Source organism: Dendropsophus ebraccatus, chromosome 9 (genome assembly GCF_027789765.1).
Source record: "Dendropsophus ebraccatus isolate aDenEbr1 chromosome 9, aDenEbr1.pat, whole genome shotgun sequence".
Taxonomy (NCBI): Eukaryota; Metazoa; Chordata; class Amphibia; order Anura; family Hylidae; genus Dendropsophus; species Dendropsophus ebraccatus.
The window spans coordinates 2,114,457-2,137,439 of record NC_091462.1 but is presented as its reverse complement, the minus strand read 5'-3'; the positions used below and the strand labels follow the sequence as shown (position 1 = coordinate 2,137,439).

Here is a 22,983-nt window from a genome sequence, read left to right as displayed (position 1 = left end):
TAGAGGGTCCTGTATACATGTACTGTATAGATGGAGTAGGGGGTCCTGTATACATGTACTGTATAGATGGAGTAGGGGATCCTGTATACATGTACTGTATAGATGGAGTAGGGGGTCCTGTATACATGTACTGCATAGATGGGAGTAGGGGGTCCTGTATACATGTACTGTATAGATGGAGTAGGGGGTCCTGTATATACATGTACTGTATAGATGGAGTAGGGGGTCCTGTATATACATGTACTGTATGGATGGAGTAGCGGGTCCTGTATATACATGTACTGTATAGATGGAGTAGAGGGTCCTGTATACATGTACTGTATAGATGGAGTAGGGGGTCCTGTATACATGTACTGTATAGATGGAGTAGGGGGTCCTGTATACATGTACTGTATAGATGGAGTAGGGGGTCCTGTATACATGTACTGTATAGATGGAGTAGGGGGTCCTGTATACATGTACTGTATAGATGGAGTAGGGGGTCCTGTATACATGTACTGTATAGATGGAGTAGGGGGTCCTGTATACATGTACTGTATAGATGGAGTAGGGGGTCCTGTATACATGTACTGTATAGATGGAGTAGGGGGTCCTGTATACATGTACTGTATAGATGGAGTAGGGGGTCCTGTATATACATGTACTGTATAGATGGAGTAGGGGGTCCTGTATATACATGTACTGTATAGATGGAGTAGGGGGTCCTGTATATACATGTACTGTATGGATGGAGTAGGGGGTCCTGTATATACATGTACTGTATAGATGGAGTAGGGGGTCCTGTATACATGTACTGTATAGATGGAGTAGGGGGTCCTGTATACATGTACTGTATAGATGGAGTAGGGGGTCCTGTATACATGTACTGTATAGATGGAGTAGGGGGTCCTGTATACATGTACTGTATAGATGGAGTAGGGGGTCCTGTATATACATGTACTGTATAGATGGAGTAGGGGGTCCTGTATATACATGTACTGTATGGATGGAGTAGGGGGTCCTGTATATACATGTACTGTATAGATGGAGTAGGGGGTCCTGTATACATGTACTGTATAGATGGAGTAGGGGGTCCTGTATACATGTACTGTATAGATGGAGTAGGGGGTCCTGTATACATGTACTGTATAGATGGAGTAGGGGGTCCTGTATACATGTACTGTATAGATGGAGTAGGGGGTCCTGTATACATGTACTGTATAGATGGAGTAGGAGGTCCTGTATATACATGTGCTGTATAGATGGAGTAGGGGGTCCTGTATACATGTACTGTATGGATGGAGTAGGGGGTCCTGTATATACATGTACTGTATAGATGGAGTAGGGGGCCCTGTATACATGTACTGTATAGATGGAGTAGGGGGTCCTGTATATACATGTACTGTATGGATGGAGTAGGGGGTCCTGTATACATGTACTGTATAGATGGAGTAGGGGGTCCTGTATATACATGTACTGTATAGATGGAGTAGGGGGTCCTGTATACCTGTACTGTATAGATGGAGTAGGGGGCCCTGTATATACATGTACTGTATAGATGGAGTAGGGGGTCCTGTATATACATGTACTGTATAGATGGAGTAGGGGGTCCTGTATACATGTACTGTATAGATGGAGTAGGGGGTCCTGTATACATGTACTGTATAGATGGAGTAGGGGGTCCTGTATACATGTACTGTGTAGATGGAGTAGGGGGCCCTGTATATACATGTACTGTATAGATGGAGTAGGGGGTCCTGTATACATGTACTGTATAGTTGGAGTAGGGGGCCCTGTATATACATGTACTGTATAGATGGAGTAGGGGGTCCTGTATATACATGTACTGTATAGATGGAGTAGGGGGTCCTGTATACATGTACTGTATAGATGGACTAGGGGGTCCTGTATACATGTACTGTATAGATGGAGTAGGGGGTCCTGTATACATTTACTGTGTAGATGGAGTAGGGGGCCCTGTATATACATGTACTGTATAGATGGAGTAGGGGGTCCTGTATACATGTACTGTATAGTTGGAGTAGGGGGCCCTGTATATACATGTACTGTATAGATGGAGTAGGGGGTCCTGTATACATGTACTGTATAGATGGAGTAGGGGGTCCTGTATACATGTACTGTATAGATGGAGTAGGGGGTCCTGTATATACATGTGCTGTATAGATGGAGTAGGGGGTCCTGTATACCTGTACTGTATGGATGGAGTAGGGGGTCCTGTATATACATGTACTGTATAGATGGAGTAGGGGGCCCTGTATACATGTACTGTATTATAGTATTATACAGTATTATAGTAGTTATATTCCTGTATATAGGAGCAGTATTATAGTAGTTATATCCCTGTATATAGGAGCAGTATTATAGTAGTATATTACTGTATATAGGAGCAGTATTATAGTAGTTATATCCCTGTATATAGGAGCAGTATTATAGTAGTTATATTCCTGTATATAGGAGCAGTATTATAGTAGTATATTCCTGTATATAGGGACAGTATTATAGTAGTTATATCCCTGTATATAGGAGCAGTATTATAGTAGTTATATCCCTGTATATAGGAGCAGTATTATAGTAGTATATTCCTGTATATAGGAGCAGTATTATAGTAGTTATATTCCTGTATATAGGAGCAGTATTATAGTAGTATATCCCTGTATATAGGAGCAGTATTATAGTAGTTATATCCCTGTATATAGGAGCAGTATTATAGTAGTTATATTCCTGTATATAGGAGCAGTATTATAGTAGTTATACTCCTGTATATAAGGAGCCGTATTATAGTAGTATATCCCTGTATATAGGGGGCAGTATTATAGTAGTTATATTCCTGTATATAGGAGCAGTATTATAGTAGTTATATCCCTGTATATAGGAGCAGTATTATAGTAGTTATATTCCTGTATATAGGAGCAGTATTATAGTAGTATATTCCTGTATATAGGAGCAGTATTATAGTAGTTATATCCCTGTATATAGGAGCAGTATTATAGTAGTATATCCCTGTATATAGGAGCAGTATTATAGTAGTTATATCCGTATATTCCTGTATATAGGAGCAGTATTATAGTAGTATATTCCTGTATATAGGAGCAGTATTATATCCGTATATTCCTGTATATAGGAGCAGTATTATAGTAGTATATTCCTGTATATAGGAGCAGTATTATAGTAGTTATATTCCTGTATATAGGAGCAGTATTATAGTAGTATATCCCTGTATATAGGAGCAGTATTATAGTAGTTATATCCCTGTATATAGGAGCAGTATTATAGTAGTATATTCCTGTATATAGGAGAAGTATTATAGTAGTATATTCCTGTATATAGGAGCAGTATTATAGTAGTATATTTCTGTATATAGGAGCAGTATTATAGTAGTTATATTCCTGTATATAGGAGCATTATTATAGTAGTTATATCCCTGTATATAGGAGCAGTATTATAGTAGTTATATCCCTGTATATAGGGGCAGTATTATAGTAGTATATTCCTGTATATAGGAGCAGTATTATAGTAGTTATATCCCTGTATATAGGAGCAGTATTATAGTAGTTATATTCCTGTATATAGGAGCAGTATTATAGTAGTTATATCCCTGTATATAGGAGCAGTATTATAGTAGTATATCCCTGTATATAGGAGCAGTATTATAGTAGTATATTCCTGTATATAGGGGCAGTATTATAGTAGCTACATTCCTGTATATAGGAGCAGTATTATAGTAGTTATATATTAGTAATACTTTTATGACATAAGACTCCTTGGTGCGGCTTCTATTATACTGTGTCACTGGGTTCGGGAAGTATCAGGATGCTGGCCGGGTTCTGGTGTGGTGTTTTTGGGTCTGGTCCTGTGGCATGGGGGTCGCAGGGCCGTCCCATGGCCCCCGTTCCCTGGCTGTGCACGCCTGCGGGGTTGGTGGCCGCTGACTGGCACGGTGTGGACTTAGTGTGGGGACCCATGTGTATCAGATACCGGCACGAGGTACATGGGGCAGTATGGCTTGATCAATTCATACACAAAATTCCTGTATATATATTCCTGTATATAGGAGCAGTATTATAGTAGTTATATTCTTGTATATAGGAGCAGTATTATAGTAGTTATATTCCTGTATATAGGGGGCAGTATTATAGTAGTTATATCCCTGTATATAGGAGCAGTGTTATAGTAGCTACATTCCTGTATATAGGAGCAGTATTATAGTAGTTATAGTCCTGTATATAGGAGCAGTATTATAGTAGTTATATCCCTGTATATAGGAGCAGTGTTATAGTAGTTATATTCCTGTATATAGGAGCAGTATTATAGTAGGTATATTTCTGTATATAGGAGCAGTATTATAGTAGTATAGTCCTGTATATAGGAGCAGTATTATAGTAGTATATTCCTGTATATAGGGGCAGTATTATAGTAGTTATATTCCTGTATATAGGAGCAGTATTATAGTAGTATATTCCTGTATATAGGAGCAGTATTATAGTAGTATATTCCTGTATATAGGAGCAGTATTATAGTAGTATATTCCTGTATATAGGAGCAGTATTATAGTAGTATATTCCTGTATATAGGAGCAGTATTATAGTAGTATATTCCTGTATATAGGAGCAGTATTATAGTAGTTATAGTCCTGTATATAGGAGCAGTATTATAGTAGTTATATCCCTGTATATAGGAGCAGTATTATAGTAGTTATATCCCTGTATATAGGAGCAGTGTTATAGTAGTTATATTCCTGTATATAGGAGCAGTATTATAGTAGTTATAGTCCTGTATATAGGAGCAGTATTATAGTAGTTATATTCCTGTATATAGGAGCAGTATTATAGTAGTATATCCCTGTATATAGGAGCAGTATTATAGTAGTTATATCCCTGTATATAGGAGCAGTATTATAGTAGTTATATTCCTGTATATAGGAGCAGTAGTATAGTAGTTATATTCCTGTATATAGGAGCAGTATTATAGTAGTTATATCCCTGTATATAGGGAGCAGTATTATAGTAGTTATATCCCTGTATATAGGAGCAGTATTATAGTAGTTATATATTAGTAATACTTTTATGACATAAGACTCCTTGGTGCGGCTTCTATTATACTGTGTCACTGGGTTCGGGAAGTATCAGGATGCATTAGACTCGGAGGCCGCATTACAATGTTACTGAATCTGGGGATATCACAGTTTTTTGACCAAACATCAGAATTTGTCTCCGGATAATCTGCGATTTCCCAGCTAATTAAAAGAAAGGAATTTAGAATGATAAAATTCCATGTTGTGTAAGGACATATTTTCATGAATGGAGCTGGGGCTTGCGGCTCTGGAGTTGGTTAATGCAGCTTGTGGTCGTGCTTATCAGGGACAGATTATCATTGGTGCAGAGAGTTTCCTGTGTTTGGGCCCCTGCAGTTTTTCAGGGTTACTCTCTCAGGCGTTGCTGTATTATGATGGGAGTTGTAGTTTAGATGGGATGGATATAGTAAGGGAGGAGGAGGGGACAGGCGGGGGCCTGACCATTGTCTCCTGCAGCCTCCCCCACATGAAGCCATAGGAAGGGGGCAGTATACCTTAGACACACAGGATCCTTCTAGGCAACTGGTCCCCTAACCCGTGGCTCCGCAGCTGTTTACTACAACTCCCAGCATTCCCTGACAGCTGAAGTCTACATTTCCTCTTAGGATAAAGCAATCATTGATGTCAGGAATGAATTTGGATATATGGTCGTATATGAACCACAAGACCCAGCACCACCATCCCCAGTTACCAGATGATAAGACAGCATGTCTGCAGGTGTAGCAGAGCTGAGTAGATGACATAGCTGCCGGCTATTGCCTCCTGAGAACCATTGGGAATCGGCAGATACACAGACAACACATTGTCATACAACCTCCGAGTTGTGGTAAGTGATCCGACCAGCTCTGCTACACCTCCCGCGCTCGCCTCTGCTACACCTCCCGCGCTCGCCTCTGCTACACCTCCCGCGCTCGCCTCTGCTACACCTCCCGCGCTCGCCTCTGCTACACCTCCCGCGCTCGCCTCTGCTACACCTCCCGCGCTCGCCTCTGCCACACCTCCCGCGCTCGCCTCTGCCACACCTTCCGCGCTCGCCTCTGCCACACCTCCCGCGCTCGCCTCTGCCACACCTCCCGCGCTCGCCTCTGCCACACCTCCCGCGCTCGCCTCTGCCACACCTCCCGCGCTCGCCTCTGCCACACCTCCCGCGCTCGCCCCTGCCACACCTCCCGCGCTCGCCTCTGCCACACCTCCCGCGCTCGCCTCTGCCACACCTCCCGCGCTCGCCTCTGCCACACCTCCCGCGCTCGCCTCTGCCACACCTCCCGCGCTCGCCTCTGCTCCACACTATGCAGGACACCATGCTGCAGCACTCACCTTACTGCTCCCACACAGATGAAGGGGAACCAGACAAATAAAAAAGAATTTTCCCCATCGGAGGAGCCAGGTGAAGCACTGTGCCAGGCGGCTCATTCTGGACTCGGCGGCCCCAGTACCGACACTGCGCCGACACCGAGCAGGAGGTCACATGGGTTCCATCCGCTCCACACTGCGCCAGGACACATGCACTTTATGGCAGGACTGTGACAAGTCTACAGGACTGTGCCGCCATATGATCCCATCTCATCCTCTTCATCGATCCTGATCCGGCGACCCCCTGGGGCTCATCGCTCTAGTCCAAGCGCCCCGGCCGAATCCGAGCCCCCCGCTGCCTGCACACCCACAGTGCTGCCGCCACGCCATACACCAACAAGTGTCTGGTGCTCAGCCATGCCAAGCTAGTGCCAGCTCCGCATCCACAGGAGCAGCAATCCTAATGAAGACAGGGAGGAAAGCGGAGGGCAGGAGTCTGTGCACCGCATCTCCCCGGGGACTCTCCGCAGCAGCAGCCACCACCGCTCAGGAGTGTGCCAGGAATATTTATAAGCACTCTCTGATATTATCTGCAAGGAGGGGCGTTACACCAACCTGCCTCCACATACACCCACCCGATGGCTCAGCTCTGCTACATCCGCTACACAGACGACTGCAGCAATACAGAGGACAAGTGCACCCAGTCCTTGCACTACACCGCCATACGTCTGCTAGATACTGTCTACTACACCGCCATACGTCTGCTAGATACTGTCTACTACACCGCCATACGTCTGCTAGATACTGTATACTACACCGCCATACGTCTGCTAGATACTGTCTACTACACCGCCATACGTCTGCTAGATACTGTCTACTACACCGCCATACGTCTGCTAGATACTGTCTACTACACCGCCATACGTCTGCTAGATACTGTCTACTACACCGCCATACGTCTGCTAGATAGTGTCTGCTACACCGCCATACGTCTACTAGATACTGTCTGCTACACCGCCATACGTCTGCTAGATACTGTCTGCTACACCGCCATACGTCTGCTAGATACTGTCTGCTACACCGCCATACGTCTGCTAGATACTGTCTGCTACACCGCCATACGTCTGCTAAATACTGCCTGCTACACCGCCATACGTCTGCAAGATACTGTCTGCTACACCGCCATACGTCTGCTAGATATTATAGTAGTATATTCCTGTATATAGGGGCAGTATTATAGTAGTATATTCCTGTATATAGCAGTAGTATTATAGTAGTATATTCCTGTATATAGGAGCAGTATTATAGTAGTATATTCCTGTATATAGGAGCAGTATTATAGTAGTATATTCCTGTATATAGGAGCAGTATTATAGTAGTTATATTCCTGTATATAGGAGCAGTATTATAGTAGTTATATTCCTGTATTTAGGGGCAGTATTATAGTAGTTATATCCCTGTATATAGGAGCAGTATTATAGTAGTATATTCCTGTATATAGGAGCAGTATTATAGTACTATATTCCTGTATATAGGAGCAGTATTATAGTAGTTATATTCCTGTATATAGGAGCAGTATTATAGTAGTTATATTCCTGTATATAGGAGCAGTATTATAGTAGTTATATCCCTGTATATAGGAGCAGTATTATAGTAGTATATTACTGTATATAGGGGCAGTATTATAGTAGTATATTCCTGTATATAGGAGCAGTATTATAGTAGTATATTCCTGTATATAGGGGCAGTATTATAGTAGTTATATCCCTGTATATAGGAGCAGTATTATAGTAGTATATTCCTGTATATAGGAGCAGTATTATAGTAGTTATATCCCTGTATATAGGGAGCAGTATTATAGTAGTATATTCCTGTATATAGGAGCAGTATTATAGTAGTATATTCCTGTATATAGGAGCAGTATTATAGTAGTTATATTCCTGTATATAGCAGTATTATAGTAGTATATCCCTGTATATAGGAGCAGTATTATAGTAGTATATTCCTGTATATAGGGGCAGTATTATAGTAGTATATTCCTGTATATAGGAGCAGTATTATAGTAGTATATTCCTGTATATAGGGGCAGTATTATAGTAGTTATATCCCTGTATATAGGAGCAGTATTATAGTAGTATATTCCTGTATATAGGGGGCAGTATTATAGTAGTTATATCCCTGTATATAGGGAGCAGTATTATAGTAGTATATTCCTGTATATAGGGAGCAGTATTATAGTAGTATATTCCTGTATATAGGAGCAGTATTATAGTAGTATATTCCTGTATATAGGGGGCAGTATTATAGTAGTATATTCCTGTATATAGGAGCAGTATTATAGTAGTTATATTCCTGTATATAGGGGGCAGTATTATAGTAGTATATTCCTGTATATAGGAGCAGTATTATAGTAGTTATATCCCTGTATATAGGGGGCAGTATTATAGTAGTATATTCCTGTATATAGGAGCAGTATTATAGTAGTTATATTCCTGTATATAGGAGCAGTATTATAGTAGTATATTCCTGTATATAGGAGGCAGTATTATAGTAGTATATTCCTGTATATAGGGGGCAGTATTATAGTAGTATATTCCTGTATATAGGAGCAGTATTATAGTAGTTATATTCCTGTATATAGGGGCAGTATTATAGTAGTATATTCCTGTATATAGGAGCAGTATTATAGTAGTTATATCCCTGTATATAGGGGGCAGTATTATAGTAGTATATCCCTGTATATAGGAGCAGTATTATAGTAGTTATATTCCTGTATATAGGGGGCAATTTTTATTGATATAAAACAGACATAAATACAAAAATACTTTTCCATCAGAAAAAATAAATAATCATAAACAGGATCCACCTGAGCTCTGACATAATAAGGGATATGGCTTTGCTGTGATTGAATGGCTCACTATGTATGGAGACTCGCGTTCTTGTGTGCCAGTGGTAATACTTGGTCACAGAGATGATCAGATACAGGGTCCCTCGGTTGATGTTATTCCCATTAGATGTGACCCCATAGATGATTTCCGGGTATTTCAGTGACTGTAATGTGGGGATCTGTAGCTTGGTGGATATGTCACACCAGATTTTCCGTCCACCCCAACACTCTGAGATGAAGTGATCCATAGTCTCCTCCTGCTGACAACCCAAGGGACACATGCGATCTGACACACTGAGGAACTTTAGGTTTCCCCTAACAAAGAGCTTCCCCTGTAATGATAACCAAGCAATATCCCAGAACTTAGGGGGGAGCCACGGACCATTGAGAAGCCTCAGACTGTCCTGCAGGGTTGTGGTTGGACAGTCCCTAAGTATAGGCTGTACACTGTAGAAAGTCCTACACACTCTGGAGTATAGATCTCTCCTGGTTTTACTCTCTATGAAAGATTTATCTATAACCCATTTCTTGAGACATCGTATACCATACTCCAGATACTGGGGGAGGAAGCCACAAGTCGATCTGCCCCTCTTGAGACTGCCGCCTCGCATCCAAGGTTCTGCAAAAGGCAATATCCAGTCCCTGATACTATTCACCCACAGAGGACTGTTATTTGAGTCCAGGGACCCAAAATTTACTTTTAGAAACATGGAGTCAAAGAACACCCTTGGATTTAACATATCTAGCCCACCCTCTCTCCTCTGCAGGTAAGTTATCCCTCTTTTTACTGGGTTCAACCTGTTCCCCCATAAGAGCTGAAAGAACAGGCTAAAGAGCCTAGCCGAGAAAGATTCTGGCAAAGGAAAGACGACAGAGACGTACAAGAAGACGGGGACCAGGTAAGTCTTCATCATTGAGATTCACTCTCTATAGGTCAGCCTCCAGTTCTTCCACCGCTGAACCTTTACATTTCCGGCATCCAACTTCTCTTCCCAATTTATTCTGGAATTGTCGTCCCTCCCGAATTTAACCCCAAGGATCTTAATATGGGTGGAGGCCTTGGCAAACTGCGGCAGATCAAAATCTGGGTCTGTATTCAATGTCCAGAAAGCTTGACCAGAGACCCTGAGGCCTCCGAGTAGCTTCTGATGGCTGCAGACAACATCTCCACCTCACGAGGCTCAGATATCACTACAGTCACATCATCCGCGTAGGCAACAACATCCAGGGGCAAGCAATGGGGGACCGGTACCCCCTGAAAACCACACCGCTGCAGTGATCTCAGGAACGGATCGATAGCAAACACATACAGCAGTGGACTCAGTGGGCAACCTTGTCGCACCCCTGCCTCTACCCTGAACGTGCCACCCTGCCAACCATTGATCAGAGGAAAGCTCTCAGCCTCACAGTACAAAGTTCTCAGCCAATCTATGAATTGTCCCGGAATACCGTACTTTGATAAAGTGGCCCATAGATACGCATGATCTACTCTGTCAAAGGCTTTAGCCTGGTCAAGACCAACAACATATCTCCCACACCCAAGGGCTTTACATCTCTCAAACATCTCCCTGATGGAGAGCACCGCTCCAGAGATGTTCCGCCCTTTTACCGTGCCATACTGACAGCCTGCCAACAGTGCCGGGGACAAACAAACTAATCTAGAAAACAGAATTTTTGCCAGAATCTTCCTATCGACATTCAAGAGGGCAATTGGCCTCCAGTTCTTGATGTTGCTAGGGTCTTTACCTTTAGACAGCAGAATCAACGATGAAACCCTCATGGATGGAGGCATCAGGTGATTTTCAAGACAATTTCTATATACATCCACAAGGATTGGAGCCAAGAGGTCTCTGAATTTCTTATAGAATTCAGCTGTAATACCATCTGGACCTGGTGCCTTCTTCAGATGTAACTTATCAATGGCCTCTTTGACCTCCTCCACCGATAATTCTGCTGTCAAAGGAGAAAAGTCCAAATTATTAGTATCAGGCACTGGAGTTGCCTCCAAGAATTGGGTCACTTTTTCTTTATCCAAAGCCTTCCTCTGAAACAAGTCAGTATAGTAGGATCTCACGACCCCCAAGATACCCTCCCGAGATTCCTGCAAAACACCCTGGGAGTCAGTGAGACCAGAGATTAATTTCTTTGCCACCCGCTCCCGGCAATTCTCATAGGGATCAGGAGACCCTAAGGACCCATAATCCCGTTCAACCACCAGGGAGGTATACCTGCTATACTGATACTGCCTTATCTCAGATTTCAGCCGGTCAATCCTTTGTTGGTCACCCCCACCCACCGAATAGAGTGACTCCAATTCTTTGCGCAGTCTTAGATACTGGCCATACTTACGCTTCCCTCTCCTAATAGACAGTTTCTTCAAGAGGGAGCGGATCTTCTCCTTGACATCCTCCCACCAGTCAGCCATGTTGTCATAGAAGTCCACTCGCTCTAGCTGGTTCTGAAAGAGGGAGTGAACACAACGCTGGACATAAACGTCATCCAGGAGGCTGGAATTAAGTTTCCATAACCCCCTACCGAGATCTGGACGTTTAGCGACTCCCAGACAGAAACACAAGGCCAGGTGGTCGGAGTATGGGACGGCTTTCTCACTCATCCCGCTAACAGTTTCTGTAGGATTCACAAACGCCAGATCTATTCTACTCCTCCTGTTACCACAGCAGTATGTGAATTTCGGCTTCCTCCCACCCTGTGCAAACACATCACTCAGACCAGCCTGCAAAATGATGTTATTAAAGACTGTAGAGTCCCTGACCACAGCTCTGCCGGAGGACCTGTCACCCGCTGACCGGGCAACGTTAAAGTCTCCAGCTAATACTACAGGAATAGAGGTAAACAGGTATGGCTTCACCTCATTAAACACATGGATCCTTTCAGTCACTGTCTGTGGGCCATAGATGTTAATAAGCCTGAGCCGTCTGCTATGGACAGTGACCTCAAGGACCAGACACCTCCCCATAACAACCTCTGTCATCCTATGTACAGTCACGTCAGTGGTGTTAAACAATATGGCTACTCCAGCATAAGGCTCTACAGCTAGTGACCAGTATGACGGACCAGATGTCCAATCTCTCTGGGCCTCAGACAACAGTCCAGATGACGTTAGACGTGTCTCTTGTAAGAAGATGACATCAGCATTCAGGTGTCTCAGATGGTCGTATACTGCATGTCTCGTCCTTCTTACTTTTATACTGTTGGCATTACTGGAGACGATGTTTAATGAGAACCCAGCCATGAGAAGACAATAGAAGAAGACCATATAAGTGACTGCCATCATCACATGTCAGAGTCGCTGACTGTGTCGGAGTATATAGTAGTATATCCCTGTATATAGGAGCAGTATTATAGTAGTATATACCTGTATATAGGGGGCAGTATTATAGTAGTTATATTCCTGTATATAGGAGCAGTATTATAGTAGTATATTCCTGTATATAGGAGCAGTATTATAGTAGTTATATCCCTGTATATAGGAGCAGTATTATAGTAGTTATATCCCTGTATATAGGAGGCAGTATTATAGTGGTTGTAGTGGGAGGAGGATCGGGCAGCCCATTATTACTAGATGTTCTCATGACCTGATTGCGGACGGGTCACACATCAGATGATTGTTAGGATTATGGGTGACGACTTTGTATTCAGGACATTGCAGACAAATTCCACAGATATAATGAAAACATCGTCACACACTCTGCAGCTTCATAGCTGGTGTAATATGCAGCTCTGGATAAATTTATGTCAATCTAGGATACTGCCTGGGCTGATACATTATAACGAACCCTCAGCTGTGACACCTATTGGGGGGACATAGCATAAAGGACAGAACAGAGAATGACCGCACAGGATCCTGGGAAAGCTGAGTGACTGGTGATAGATGTAGAATGGAACAGATGAACCCCCCACCACACACGTAGTGTCCCTTTACTTAAACCAGAAGGAGAAGGCACTACCTTTTTAATTAAGATAACAGAAGGTGCTCTACCCAATATGGCATGGAAGCATATACAACACAAACAAGAAAAAGAATGCCATAAACTAGAAAGGGTGGCACATCCAGAATAAACAGACTATATCAAAAAAATTACGTATAAGGCCCCCTTCACACGTCCGGAAAATCTGTCCGGATTTCCTATCAGGAAATCCGGACGGATTTCCGGACTCATAGACTAACATTAGACACGGACACCCTTCTGGATTTTTCCGGAAGGGTGTCCGTTCCGGAAAATAGGACCGGATTTTTTAGATCCTGTCCTATTTTCGTCCGGAAATCCGGCACGGACGCCCCCATAGAAGTCTATGGGAGCGCCGGAATCACGGGCATTTTCCTGATGTATATCAGGAAAGTGCCCGCGATTCCGGACTGGTAGAGAGCCAGCCCCGGCCGCCGTCCGATCACCCGCACACCCCCATCCCCCTCGCACCGCACCACACACTCTGCCCGGCACTACAGGGCTGGCCGGCCAGAGTGCGGTGCAGATCCCTTCCACCCCCCCACCCCCCGCCGCCGCCGCCGCCGCCTAACCCACAGTACTCGCTAGCCCCCGACAACCACCCGCGCCCCCATACCCGCCGCCGCCGCTCACCACCGGAACACCGGCTTGCATCTGACCCTCTTCCCCCCTCCCCACCGGGAACTCACCACCGGGCCGCCCGCCGGATGCTCCACACCTCCGACCACCGCCGCTGCCCGGACCTCAGCACTGCACTCTGACCCGGACCCCAACCTCGCGGCCCCGACAGAGCAGGATCCGGGACAGGTGAGATTACCCCTTAGGACTACTACTCCCACCATGCTCTGCTGACAGGCCATGATGGGAGTTGTAGTTCTGCAGCCTGTGGCCATCCAGGTTGCAGAAGTACAACTCCCATCATGGCTCTGCTGGCAGGCCATGATGGGAGTTGTAGTTCTGCAGCCTGTGGCCATCCAGGTTGCAGAAGTACAACTCCCATCATGGCTCTGCTGGCAGGCCATGATGGGAGTTGTAGTTCTGCAGCCTGTGGCCATCCAGGTTGCAGAAGTACAACTCCCATCATGGCTCTGCTGGCAGGCCATGATGGGAGTTGTAGTTCTGCAGCCTGTGGCCATCCAGGTTGCAGACGTACAACTCCCATCATGCCTTGCTGACAGGCCATGATGGGAATTGTAGTTCTGCAGTCTGTGGCCATCCAGGTTGCAGACGTACAACTCCCATCATGCCTTGCTGACAGGCCATGATGGGAGTTGTAGTTCTGCAGCCTGTGGCCATCCAGGTACACGGGTACCTGTGATTTATGTTGGCATACTAGACAATATTATCTCATCAGGAAATCCTGAAGGTTTTTCCTGATGGTTTCCTGATGGTAAAAACGGATTACTGTCAGGAAATCCTGATACTATCCTGATGACATTTGAGCTCTCCTGATCAGGATTTCCTGACAGTAAAAACTGACACGGACGTGTGAATGGGGCCTAAGAAATATAGAAATCTTTATTGATAAATAGAACAACTGGTGCCAAACAAACACATTAAAATCATTTAAAACACACACAACACATAAGGGACTGTGCAAGATGAACACAGACCCAAAGATACCCCGGCATGAACAATTGTAATGACCCCCCCCAATGGTATTATGGAACAGGCTGCTAGGTCAGAAAACCAATGTGAACTATGCAAAGCATGATGTGTGAGCCTATATCCTAAGATGTACTAATCAAGAAGTGGCAGAGTGTAAATTCAGCCATATATGACTAACCATAAAAGAGTTTGTATCACCATAAAGGGAGGTCCATGTCAAGGTCCGCTGAACCCCACGCGTTCCGTCTCAGCACTGAGACTTTCTCAAGGGACATGTAGTGTCCCAGCACAGGTGTGCCACCAAGTTTCTATTGCACCTGTGCAAAGTAACTTTATCAGGTTCACACAGAGGGATATAGTCTGAGTGTATTCTGTGTTTTCCCCACTAGGTGTCACTGCTGTGTTTCTCTATGCTTTATTCTGAGCACAGCTGAAGGAAGCAATGGATATGACACGACTACATTGCGATCAATAGAACTGTATCGTAGAGGGCCAGGGGTTTCCTCCCGCTGGGGGTGGGTCGGCCCGGCTGTAACGCCTGGAGTAGTGGATCCACTGGACCGTCACCAGCGATGGCACTAACCTCCCCAGGGAGCGGAGTCTAAGGGGCCGCTGGATCTCACCAGAGCCCGCCGCAAGGCGGGATGGACTTGCTGCGGCAGGCGACCCCCAGGTCACTACCCCTGGCTTGGTTGCTGGTGACGGCAGGCGAGGCGTGGCAGGAGCAGTAGGCAGGAGATGGTGCTGCAGAGGTCAGTGGACGTAACCGCAGGTGACAGACAGTACACCGGAACAGTGGTGACGCAGGGGGACAGGGACCAGGAATAAGGACTAGGAACCAGGTGGCGGATAGGAATCAGGAACAGGGACTAGGAACCAGGTAGCGGACGGGAATCAGGAACAACAGGGAGCTGGGCCAAACGCTAAGGAAGCATGTAGAGGCTCCAACACCTGTGGTGGGGCAGGGCTGGAATAAATAGGGAGTGATTGGTGCAACTGGCCAATTAGGGGCGGACTGGCCCTTTAAACCTGAGACAGCCGGCGCGCGCGCGCCCTAGGACGCGGGGACACGCGCGCCGGCCGGCACAGACGGAGGCAGGAGCGGGACCAGTTAAGGCGCCCCCCGGGGCCGAACATGTAGCAGCGCCGGGTCCCTGCACAGAGCACGGGACGCCGCCGCGGCGGCCCGGAGCACGGGACGCCGCCGCGGCCATGACAGTACCCCCCCCCCTTTGGCCTCCCCCTCTTTCTAGCCTGCAGGAACCTCTTGATGAGATCTTGGTCCAGGATGTTAGCCTCAGGTTCCCAGGACCTCTCCTCAGGACCAAATCCTCTCCAGTCCACCAGGAAGAACCTTCTCCCTCTGACAGTCTTCATGGCCAGAATGTCTTTAACAGCATAGACGTCGTCAGAGACGGCTTGAGGAGCAGAGAACGAAGACTTATCGGAGAACCGGTTCAGGACCACTGGTTTTAAGAGGGAAACATGGAAGGAGTTCGGAATCCGCATAGTGGGGGGTAGGCGGAGCTTGTAGGTGACAGGGTTGATGCGTCTTAGCACCGAGAAAGGACCGAGGAATCGAGGGCCCAACTTGTAGCTGGGAATCTTGAGTCGAACATATTTGGCCGAGAGCCAGACTTTGTCACCTGGAAGAAAATTCGTGGCAGGTCTCCTCCTCTTATCAGCCTGGTCCTTCATGCGTTCAGAGGCTTTGAGTAATGACTGTCGAGTTTGTTCCCAGATCGATTGCAGGTCAGATAACAACTCCTCCACGGCTGGGACTTCGGAGGATGGAGAGAGAGGCAGAGGAGGACGAGGATGATGCCCGTAGACCACATAGAAAGGGGACTTGCCTGTGGAAGTCGAGTCCAGATGGTTATATGAGAATTCCGCCCATGGAAGTAGATCGGACCAGTTGTCTTGGCGGCTGGAAACAAAATGACGTAGGTAGTTACCCAGAATCTGATTGACTCTCTCCACTTGCCCGTTGGTCTGGGGATGATAGGCCGATGAGAAGTCCAGCTTCACTTGGAGTTGCGAGCAGAGGGCACGCCAAAACTTAGAGACAAATTGAGAGCCTCGGTCGGACACAATGTGAAGAGGAAGTCCATGCAGGCGGAAGATGTGTCGGAAGAACAACTGAGCCAGACGAGGAGCAGAGGGCAGACCAGGAAGGGCCACGAAGTGAGCCATTTTGGAGAAGCGGTCCGTCACCACCCAAATGACTGTATTGCCCGCAGATGGAGGTAGGTCTGTGATAAAATCCATCCCAATGTGGTGCCAGGGATGGTCCGGGACTGGCAAGGGCAATAGTAGGCCGGCAGGTCTTTGACGGGGAGACTTATTCCTGGCACAAACTGCACAGGAAGCCACAAAATCCTTGACATCCTGGGGGAGATTGGGCCACCAGTAGTGACGGGAGATCAATTGCCCGGTCTTTTGGGCTCCTGGATGCCCGGCTACCAAGGAGGAATGCCCCCACTTCAAGATGCGTTTACGGAGTGCGGGGCGCACATAAGTCTTCCCGGGAGGCAGTCTCTGCAGAGCAGAAGTGGCAACTGGTACTAGGCGGTCGGGAGGTATTATGTGACGAGGAGATTCCTCTTGCCCCATGACATCGGATGCTCGGGATAATGCATCGGCCTTTAGATTCTTCTCGGCTGGACGGAAGTGGATGGTATAGTTGAACCGAGAGAAGTAGAGGGACCACCGAGCCTGCCTGGGATTGAGGCGTTGAGCCGATTGGAGGTAGAGGAGGTTCTTGTGGTCCGTGTAGATGTTAACAGGGTGTTTAGCCCCCTCTAATAGATGACGCCACTCCTCCAGTGCCAACTTAATGGCCAGGAGTTCACGGTCCCCAATGGTATAGTTCCTCTCGGCAGGGGAGAAAGTCTTAGAAAAGAACCCGCAGGTTCTGGTCTTGCCTGATGTGTCCCTTTGCGAGAGAACGGCTCCTGCGCCCACAGAAGAAGCATCGACCTCGAGAGAAAACGGCCTGGAGACATCCGGGCGGACTAGAGCAGGAGCAGAGGCAAAGGCAGACTTGAGGCTATTGAAGGCTTGTTCGGCCTCTGGAGGCCAACGTCTGGGGTCCGCCTTCTTTTTAGTGAGAGCCACTATGGGTGCGACCAGGGTAGAGAAGTGAGGGATGAATTGCCAGTAATAGTTGGCGAAGCCCAGGAAACGTTGGATAGCTCTAAGTCCCACAGGGCGTGGCCATTGAAGGACAGCTGCGAGCTTGGCTGGATCCATTTGTAGGCCCTGATCGGAGACGATATAGCCAAGAAATGGAAGACTGCGCTGATGGAAAACACACTTCTCAAGCTTGGCATATAGATGATTGGGCCGTAGTCTTCGTAGGACCTGACGCACTTGTGCCACATGAGTCTGCTGGTCCGGGGAGAAGACCAAAATGTCGTCCAAATAGACAATGACGCAGACATAGAGGAGGTCTCGGAAGATATCGTTCACGAATTCCTGGAAGACCGCTGGGGCATTGCATAGGCCGAATGGCATGACCAGATATTCGTAGTGCCCATCTCTGGTGTTGAAAGCAGTCTTCCATTCGTCTCCTTTACGAATACGGACCAAGTTATACGCTCCCCTGAGATCCAGCTTGGAGAAGATCTTAGCTCCACGAAGACGGTCGAATAGTTCAGGAATAAGCGGAAGAGGATAGCGGTTCTTAACAGTCACCTTATTTAAGCCCCGATAGTCTATGCATGGGCGGAGGGAACCGTCCTTCTTCTGAACAAAGAAAAATCCGGCGCCAGCTGGAGACGTGGATTTACGGATGAAGCCCTTTTGTAAGTTCTCCTGGATGTAGGAGGACATGGCTTCAGTCTCGGGCACAGAGAGAGGGTATTCTCTACCACGTGGAGGAGAAGCCCCTGGAAGAAGGTCTATGGGGCAATCATAGGCTCGATGAGGTGGTAGTGAGTCCGCCTCCTTGGCCGAGAAAACATCGACAAAGTCTTGGTAGTCCTCCGGTAGCCCGGATAGAGGCTTGACATAAGCAGGTGACCTTGTAGAGCACTTGGGTTGAGGAGATCTCAGACACCGGTTATGACAGTCCTGACCCCAGCTGAGAACCTCCCCAGTTCTCCAGTCCAGCTTAGGGGTATGGAATTGCAGCCAAGGAAGACCCAGCAGGAGGTTGGAAGAGGAATGGCGCAAGACATAGAAGGAGATCTTCTCCTGATGTAAGGCGCCCACCTGGAGGACTAGGGGTGCCGTCTGGCTGTACACAGCTTCGGTAAGAATCTCCCCCGTAACCGAAGAGATAGACCGGGGTTGGGCTAGCTGGATAACGGGTAGCCGCCATCTTTGGACCAACGAAGCAGAGATGAAACTGCCAGCAGAGCCAGAGTCGATGAGGGCAGTAGTCTGGAAAACTTGCCCTGAGGGTGTCTGGATGGAGACGGGCATAGTCAACCTTGGAGAGGTGGCATTCACACCTAGGGAGGCCTCTCCCACCGGACCTAGGTGCGAGCGTTTCCCGGACGCTGAGGGCGTTGGGGACATCTCTGCCGATAGTGATCCGCGCCACCGCAATAGAGGCAGAGATTTTGGTCCAGTCGACGGTTCCTCTCATCAGTCGTCAGGCGAGCACGTTCCACCTGCATAGGAACCTCTGGAGGCGACTGGGACATAGGAGCCACGGGATTCTGGAACACCGGTGCCAGCCGGGGATGGCGACGGGGCAGACTCAGACGCCGTCCTTGCCGGACCTCCTCCTCTCTCTCGGAGAACCTGGTGTAGACTCTGGTAGCCAGTAGGATAAGTTCGTTCAAAGAGGTAGGCAGGTCCCGGGCAGCGAGCACATCCTTCACTTGACTGGACAGGCCCTTTTTAAAGGTGGCAATCAGAGCGGCCTCATTCCAGTCTAGTTCCGCAGCCAGGGTGCGGAACTGGATGGCGTAATCACCAACGGAGGAAGTACCTTGGGATAGATTGAGAAGAGCAGTCTCAGCTGAAGACGCACGGGCAGGTTCCTCAAAGACAGAGCGGAACTCGTCCAGGAAGATTCGGTAATTGGCAGCAACAGGATCATCACGGTCCCACAGTGGTGTGGCCCAGGCCAGAGCTCGACCTTCCAATAGGCTGATAATGAAAGCCACTTTAGAGCGCTCGGTGGCAAACTGACTGCTTAAAAGTTCGATATACATAGTGCACTGGTTCAGGAATCCTCTGCACAACTTGGGGTCACCTCCATATTTACTTGGGAGAGCCAGTCGTAGTTTTGAAGAGGCTGCCGGAGGTGATGACTGCTGAGCTGTGGTATGCTGCTGTACGGCTGCAGTCAGTTGTTGGATCAGCTGTGACTGTTGCTGGATCTGTTGAGCCTGTAGGGCGACCACTCGGGCTACCTCGCGGATATCAGGCACCTCGCCGGGATCCATGGTTGGAGCCTACTGTAACGCCTGGAGTAGTGGATCCATTGGACCGTCACCAGCGATGGCACTAACCTCCCCAGGGAGCGGAGTCTAAGGGGCCGCTGGTTTTCACCAGAGCCCGCCGCAAGGCGGGATGGACTTGCTGCGGCAGGCGACCCCCAGGTCGCTACCCCTGGCTTGGTTGCTGGTGACGGCAGGCGAGGCGTGGCAGGAGCAGTAGGCAGGAGATGGTGCTGCAGAGGTCAGTGGACGTAACCGCAGGTGACAGACTGTACACCGGAACAGTGGTGACGCAGGGGAACAGGGACCAGGAATAAGGACTAGGAACCAGGTGGCGGATAGGAATCAGGAACAGGGACTAGGAACCAGGTAGCGGACGGGAATCAGGAACAACAGGGAGCTGGGCCAAACGCTAAGGAAGCATGTAGAGGCTCCAACACCTGTGGTGGGGCAGGGCTGGAATAAATAGGGAGTGATTGGTGCAACTGGCCAATTAGGGGCGGACTGGCCCTTTAAACCTGAGACAGCCGGCGCGCGCGCGTCCTAGGAGGCGGGGACGCGCGCGCCGGCCGGCACAGACGGAGGCAGGAGCGGGACCAGGTAAGGCGCCCCCCGGGGCCGAACATGTAGCAGCGCCGGGTCCCTGCACAGGGACCCCGGCAGCTGCATGAGATGGAGGGAGGTCGCGGCGGCGGCCCGGAGCACGGGACGCCGCCGCGGCCGTGACACCGGCCTGATGCTACATTCACTTTAACTTCTTTTCCATATGTAAGTAACACTAGTAGCATGCAGTGCTCTGTCCTCTGAGGACTCATTGCCCACACCAGGGATATTCTCTACACAGTACAGGGTAACGCACGACTATCCTGGAAAGGTTCGGGAAGTCAGCTCAAACCAGCACAGGGACCTTGTACTACCCTCCCAGGACGGGTGCCTCGACACTGTTGGGCATTAAGCGGTCTCTAAACGCTATCCTGGCAGAGTAAATAGCTACATTGGGCAGGGCCCTGAAGACGCTCCTCTACTTTCTTCAGATTCACCAACAACCAATTCTTCGCTCTCCTGTCCGCACCTGCTGTCACTGAAGATGTATTTTTTGTGTATTGCATAACTGTGTGTAAAGGGGCCCTAAGTAAACGGACGTTATTTTGGTTATGTTACTGGAAGCTACCTGCTCCAGACCCCTCCAAGAGAGTGTCATACTGCTCCTGACCCTTCCAAGAGAAGCTACCTGCTCCAGACCCCTCCAAGAGAAGCTACCTGCTCCAGACCCCTCCAAGAGAGCGCCGCACTGCTCCAGACCCCTCCAATAAAGCGCCAAACTGCTCCAGACCCCTCCAAGAGAAGCTACCTGCTCCAGACCCCTCCAAGAAAGCTACCTGCTCCATAACCGATACATAGTTACAGACTGACAGTCACAGCCCTGAGGAAATCTTCACAAGACATCCCCCCCCCCTAAACAGTGAGGTGAGGATGTCAGACAGAGCACAATACCACACGACTACACTACATACATGAAGCAGAGCTGAGACCTGCTGTTTAGCATAGTGTTATCTCTGGTTTTACATAGGACTGCAGGTACACAGGTCGGCTTAGCTCAGTCCACTATCGGATGTTCAAAAAGAAAGCGGTATCAGATCTGGTATCCTTAGATCTGTGCGTAGTGGAGCTGAGTTAGTCATTTCCAACAACTCTGTGAGATATCAAGATGTTGTTTGATGATTTACATAGGACTGCAGCCAAACCTTAAATCAGTTATCAATGCCGCCACATCTGAAGCCATAGCGAGGTGAGTTATGCTACGTTTACACGGAACGATTATCAGGCGAATTTTCGCAAAAACGCATTAAGCGATAATCGTTCCATTTCCATGTAAACGCAGCAAACGATCAAGCGATGAGTGAAAAATCGTTCATTTTGATCTTTTAACATGTTCTTAAATCATCGTTTGTCGTTCGCTAAAAATTCGCAGATCGCTTTGTGTAGACAGTCTTTCAAAGATTCACCCTATATAAAAGATGGGCTTAAACGATCTTAAAAACGATCGCAATAACGATTTTTCTTACACATTTTCGAACAATTTATTTGCCTAAACGCTGATCGTTATGAAAACCAAATCGTTGCTACAAAATCGTTAAACGATTGATTGGGCGAATTATGGCTTTGTGTAAACGTAGCATTAGTCTCATGTAGTGGAGCCTTATTAGTCACCGGGCACAAGTCATGATGACACGACTCAGCTCTGCTACATCCACCTTGGAGGGTGGTGCTCACTGTGCGTTACCTTGGGAAGCAGCCTGGTGGTCTCCTCCATGCTGGGGTGCTCATCTTTGGGGTCCACAGACATGTAGATGGGGTCTTCTTCACAGCAGATGAAGCTCACAGTGCATCCCATGCAGCCGCCTGCCCCGGGGGGCTCACCTGTCCCCTCAGCGGTGACCAGGCTCCAGGTGAGGGGGTCACAGGTGGGGGTGCAGGGGGCTTCCCATTGCTCCAGACTGGCTGCACTCGGGATAGGAGGGGACGCAGCTGGGAAGTTACTTGTTTTCCTCTCCTCCCTGCTCCTCCTCCTCCTCTCCCTTCAGGAAGTCACAGGGGGGCAGAGATGTTCCCAGACCTGACATGGCAGTCACACACCTCTCCGCCGCCTGCTCAGGAATCAGGGAAGCCTTTGGGGGAGATTTATCAAAGGGGGTAAAATTTAGACTGGTGCAAACTGCCCACAGCAGCCAATCACAGCTCAGCTCCCACAGCAGCCAA

The 22,983-nt window shown here is 47.7% G+C and overlaps 1 protein-coding gene across 1 annotated transcript in view; it reads right to left on the bottom strand.

Annotated features, from left to right (window-relative positions):
* Positions 1 to 22,772, bottom strand: part of LOC138801066 (tensin-1-like) — a 156,907-nt gene extending 134,135 nt beyond the window's left edge. The window contains exon 1 of the mRNA XM_069983506.1: positions 22,508 to 22,772. Within this exon, the coding sequence (XP_069839607.1) occupies positions 22,508 to 22,618 (111 nt within the window). The 5' untranslated portion in view covers positions 22,619 to 22,772. The remainder of the gene's footprint in view (positions 1 to 22,507) is intronic.
* Between the last annotated feature and the right edge of the window lie 211 nt (positions 22,773 to 22,983).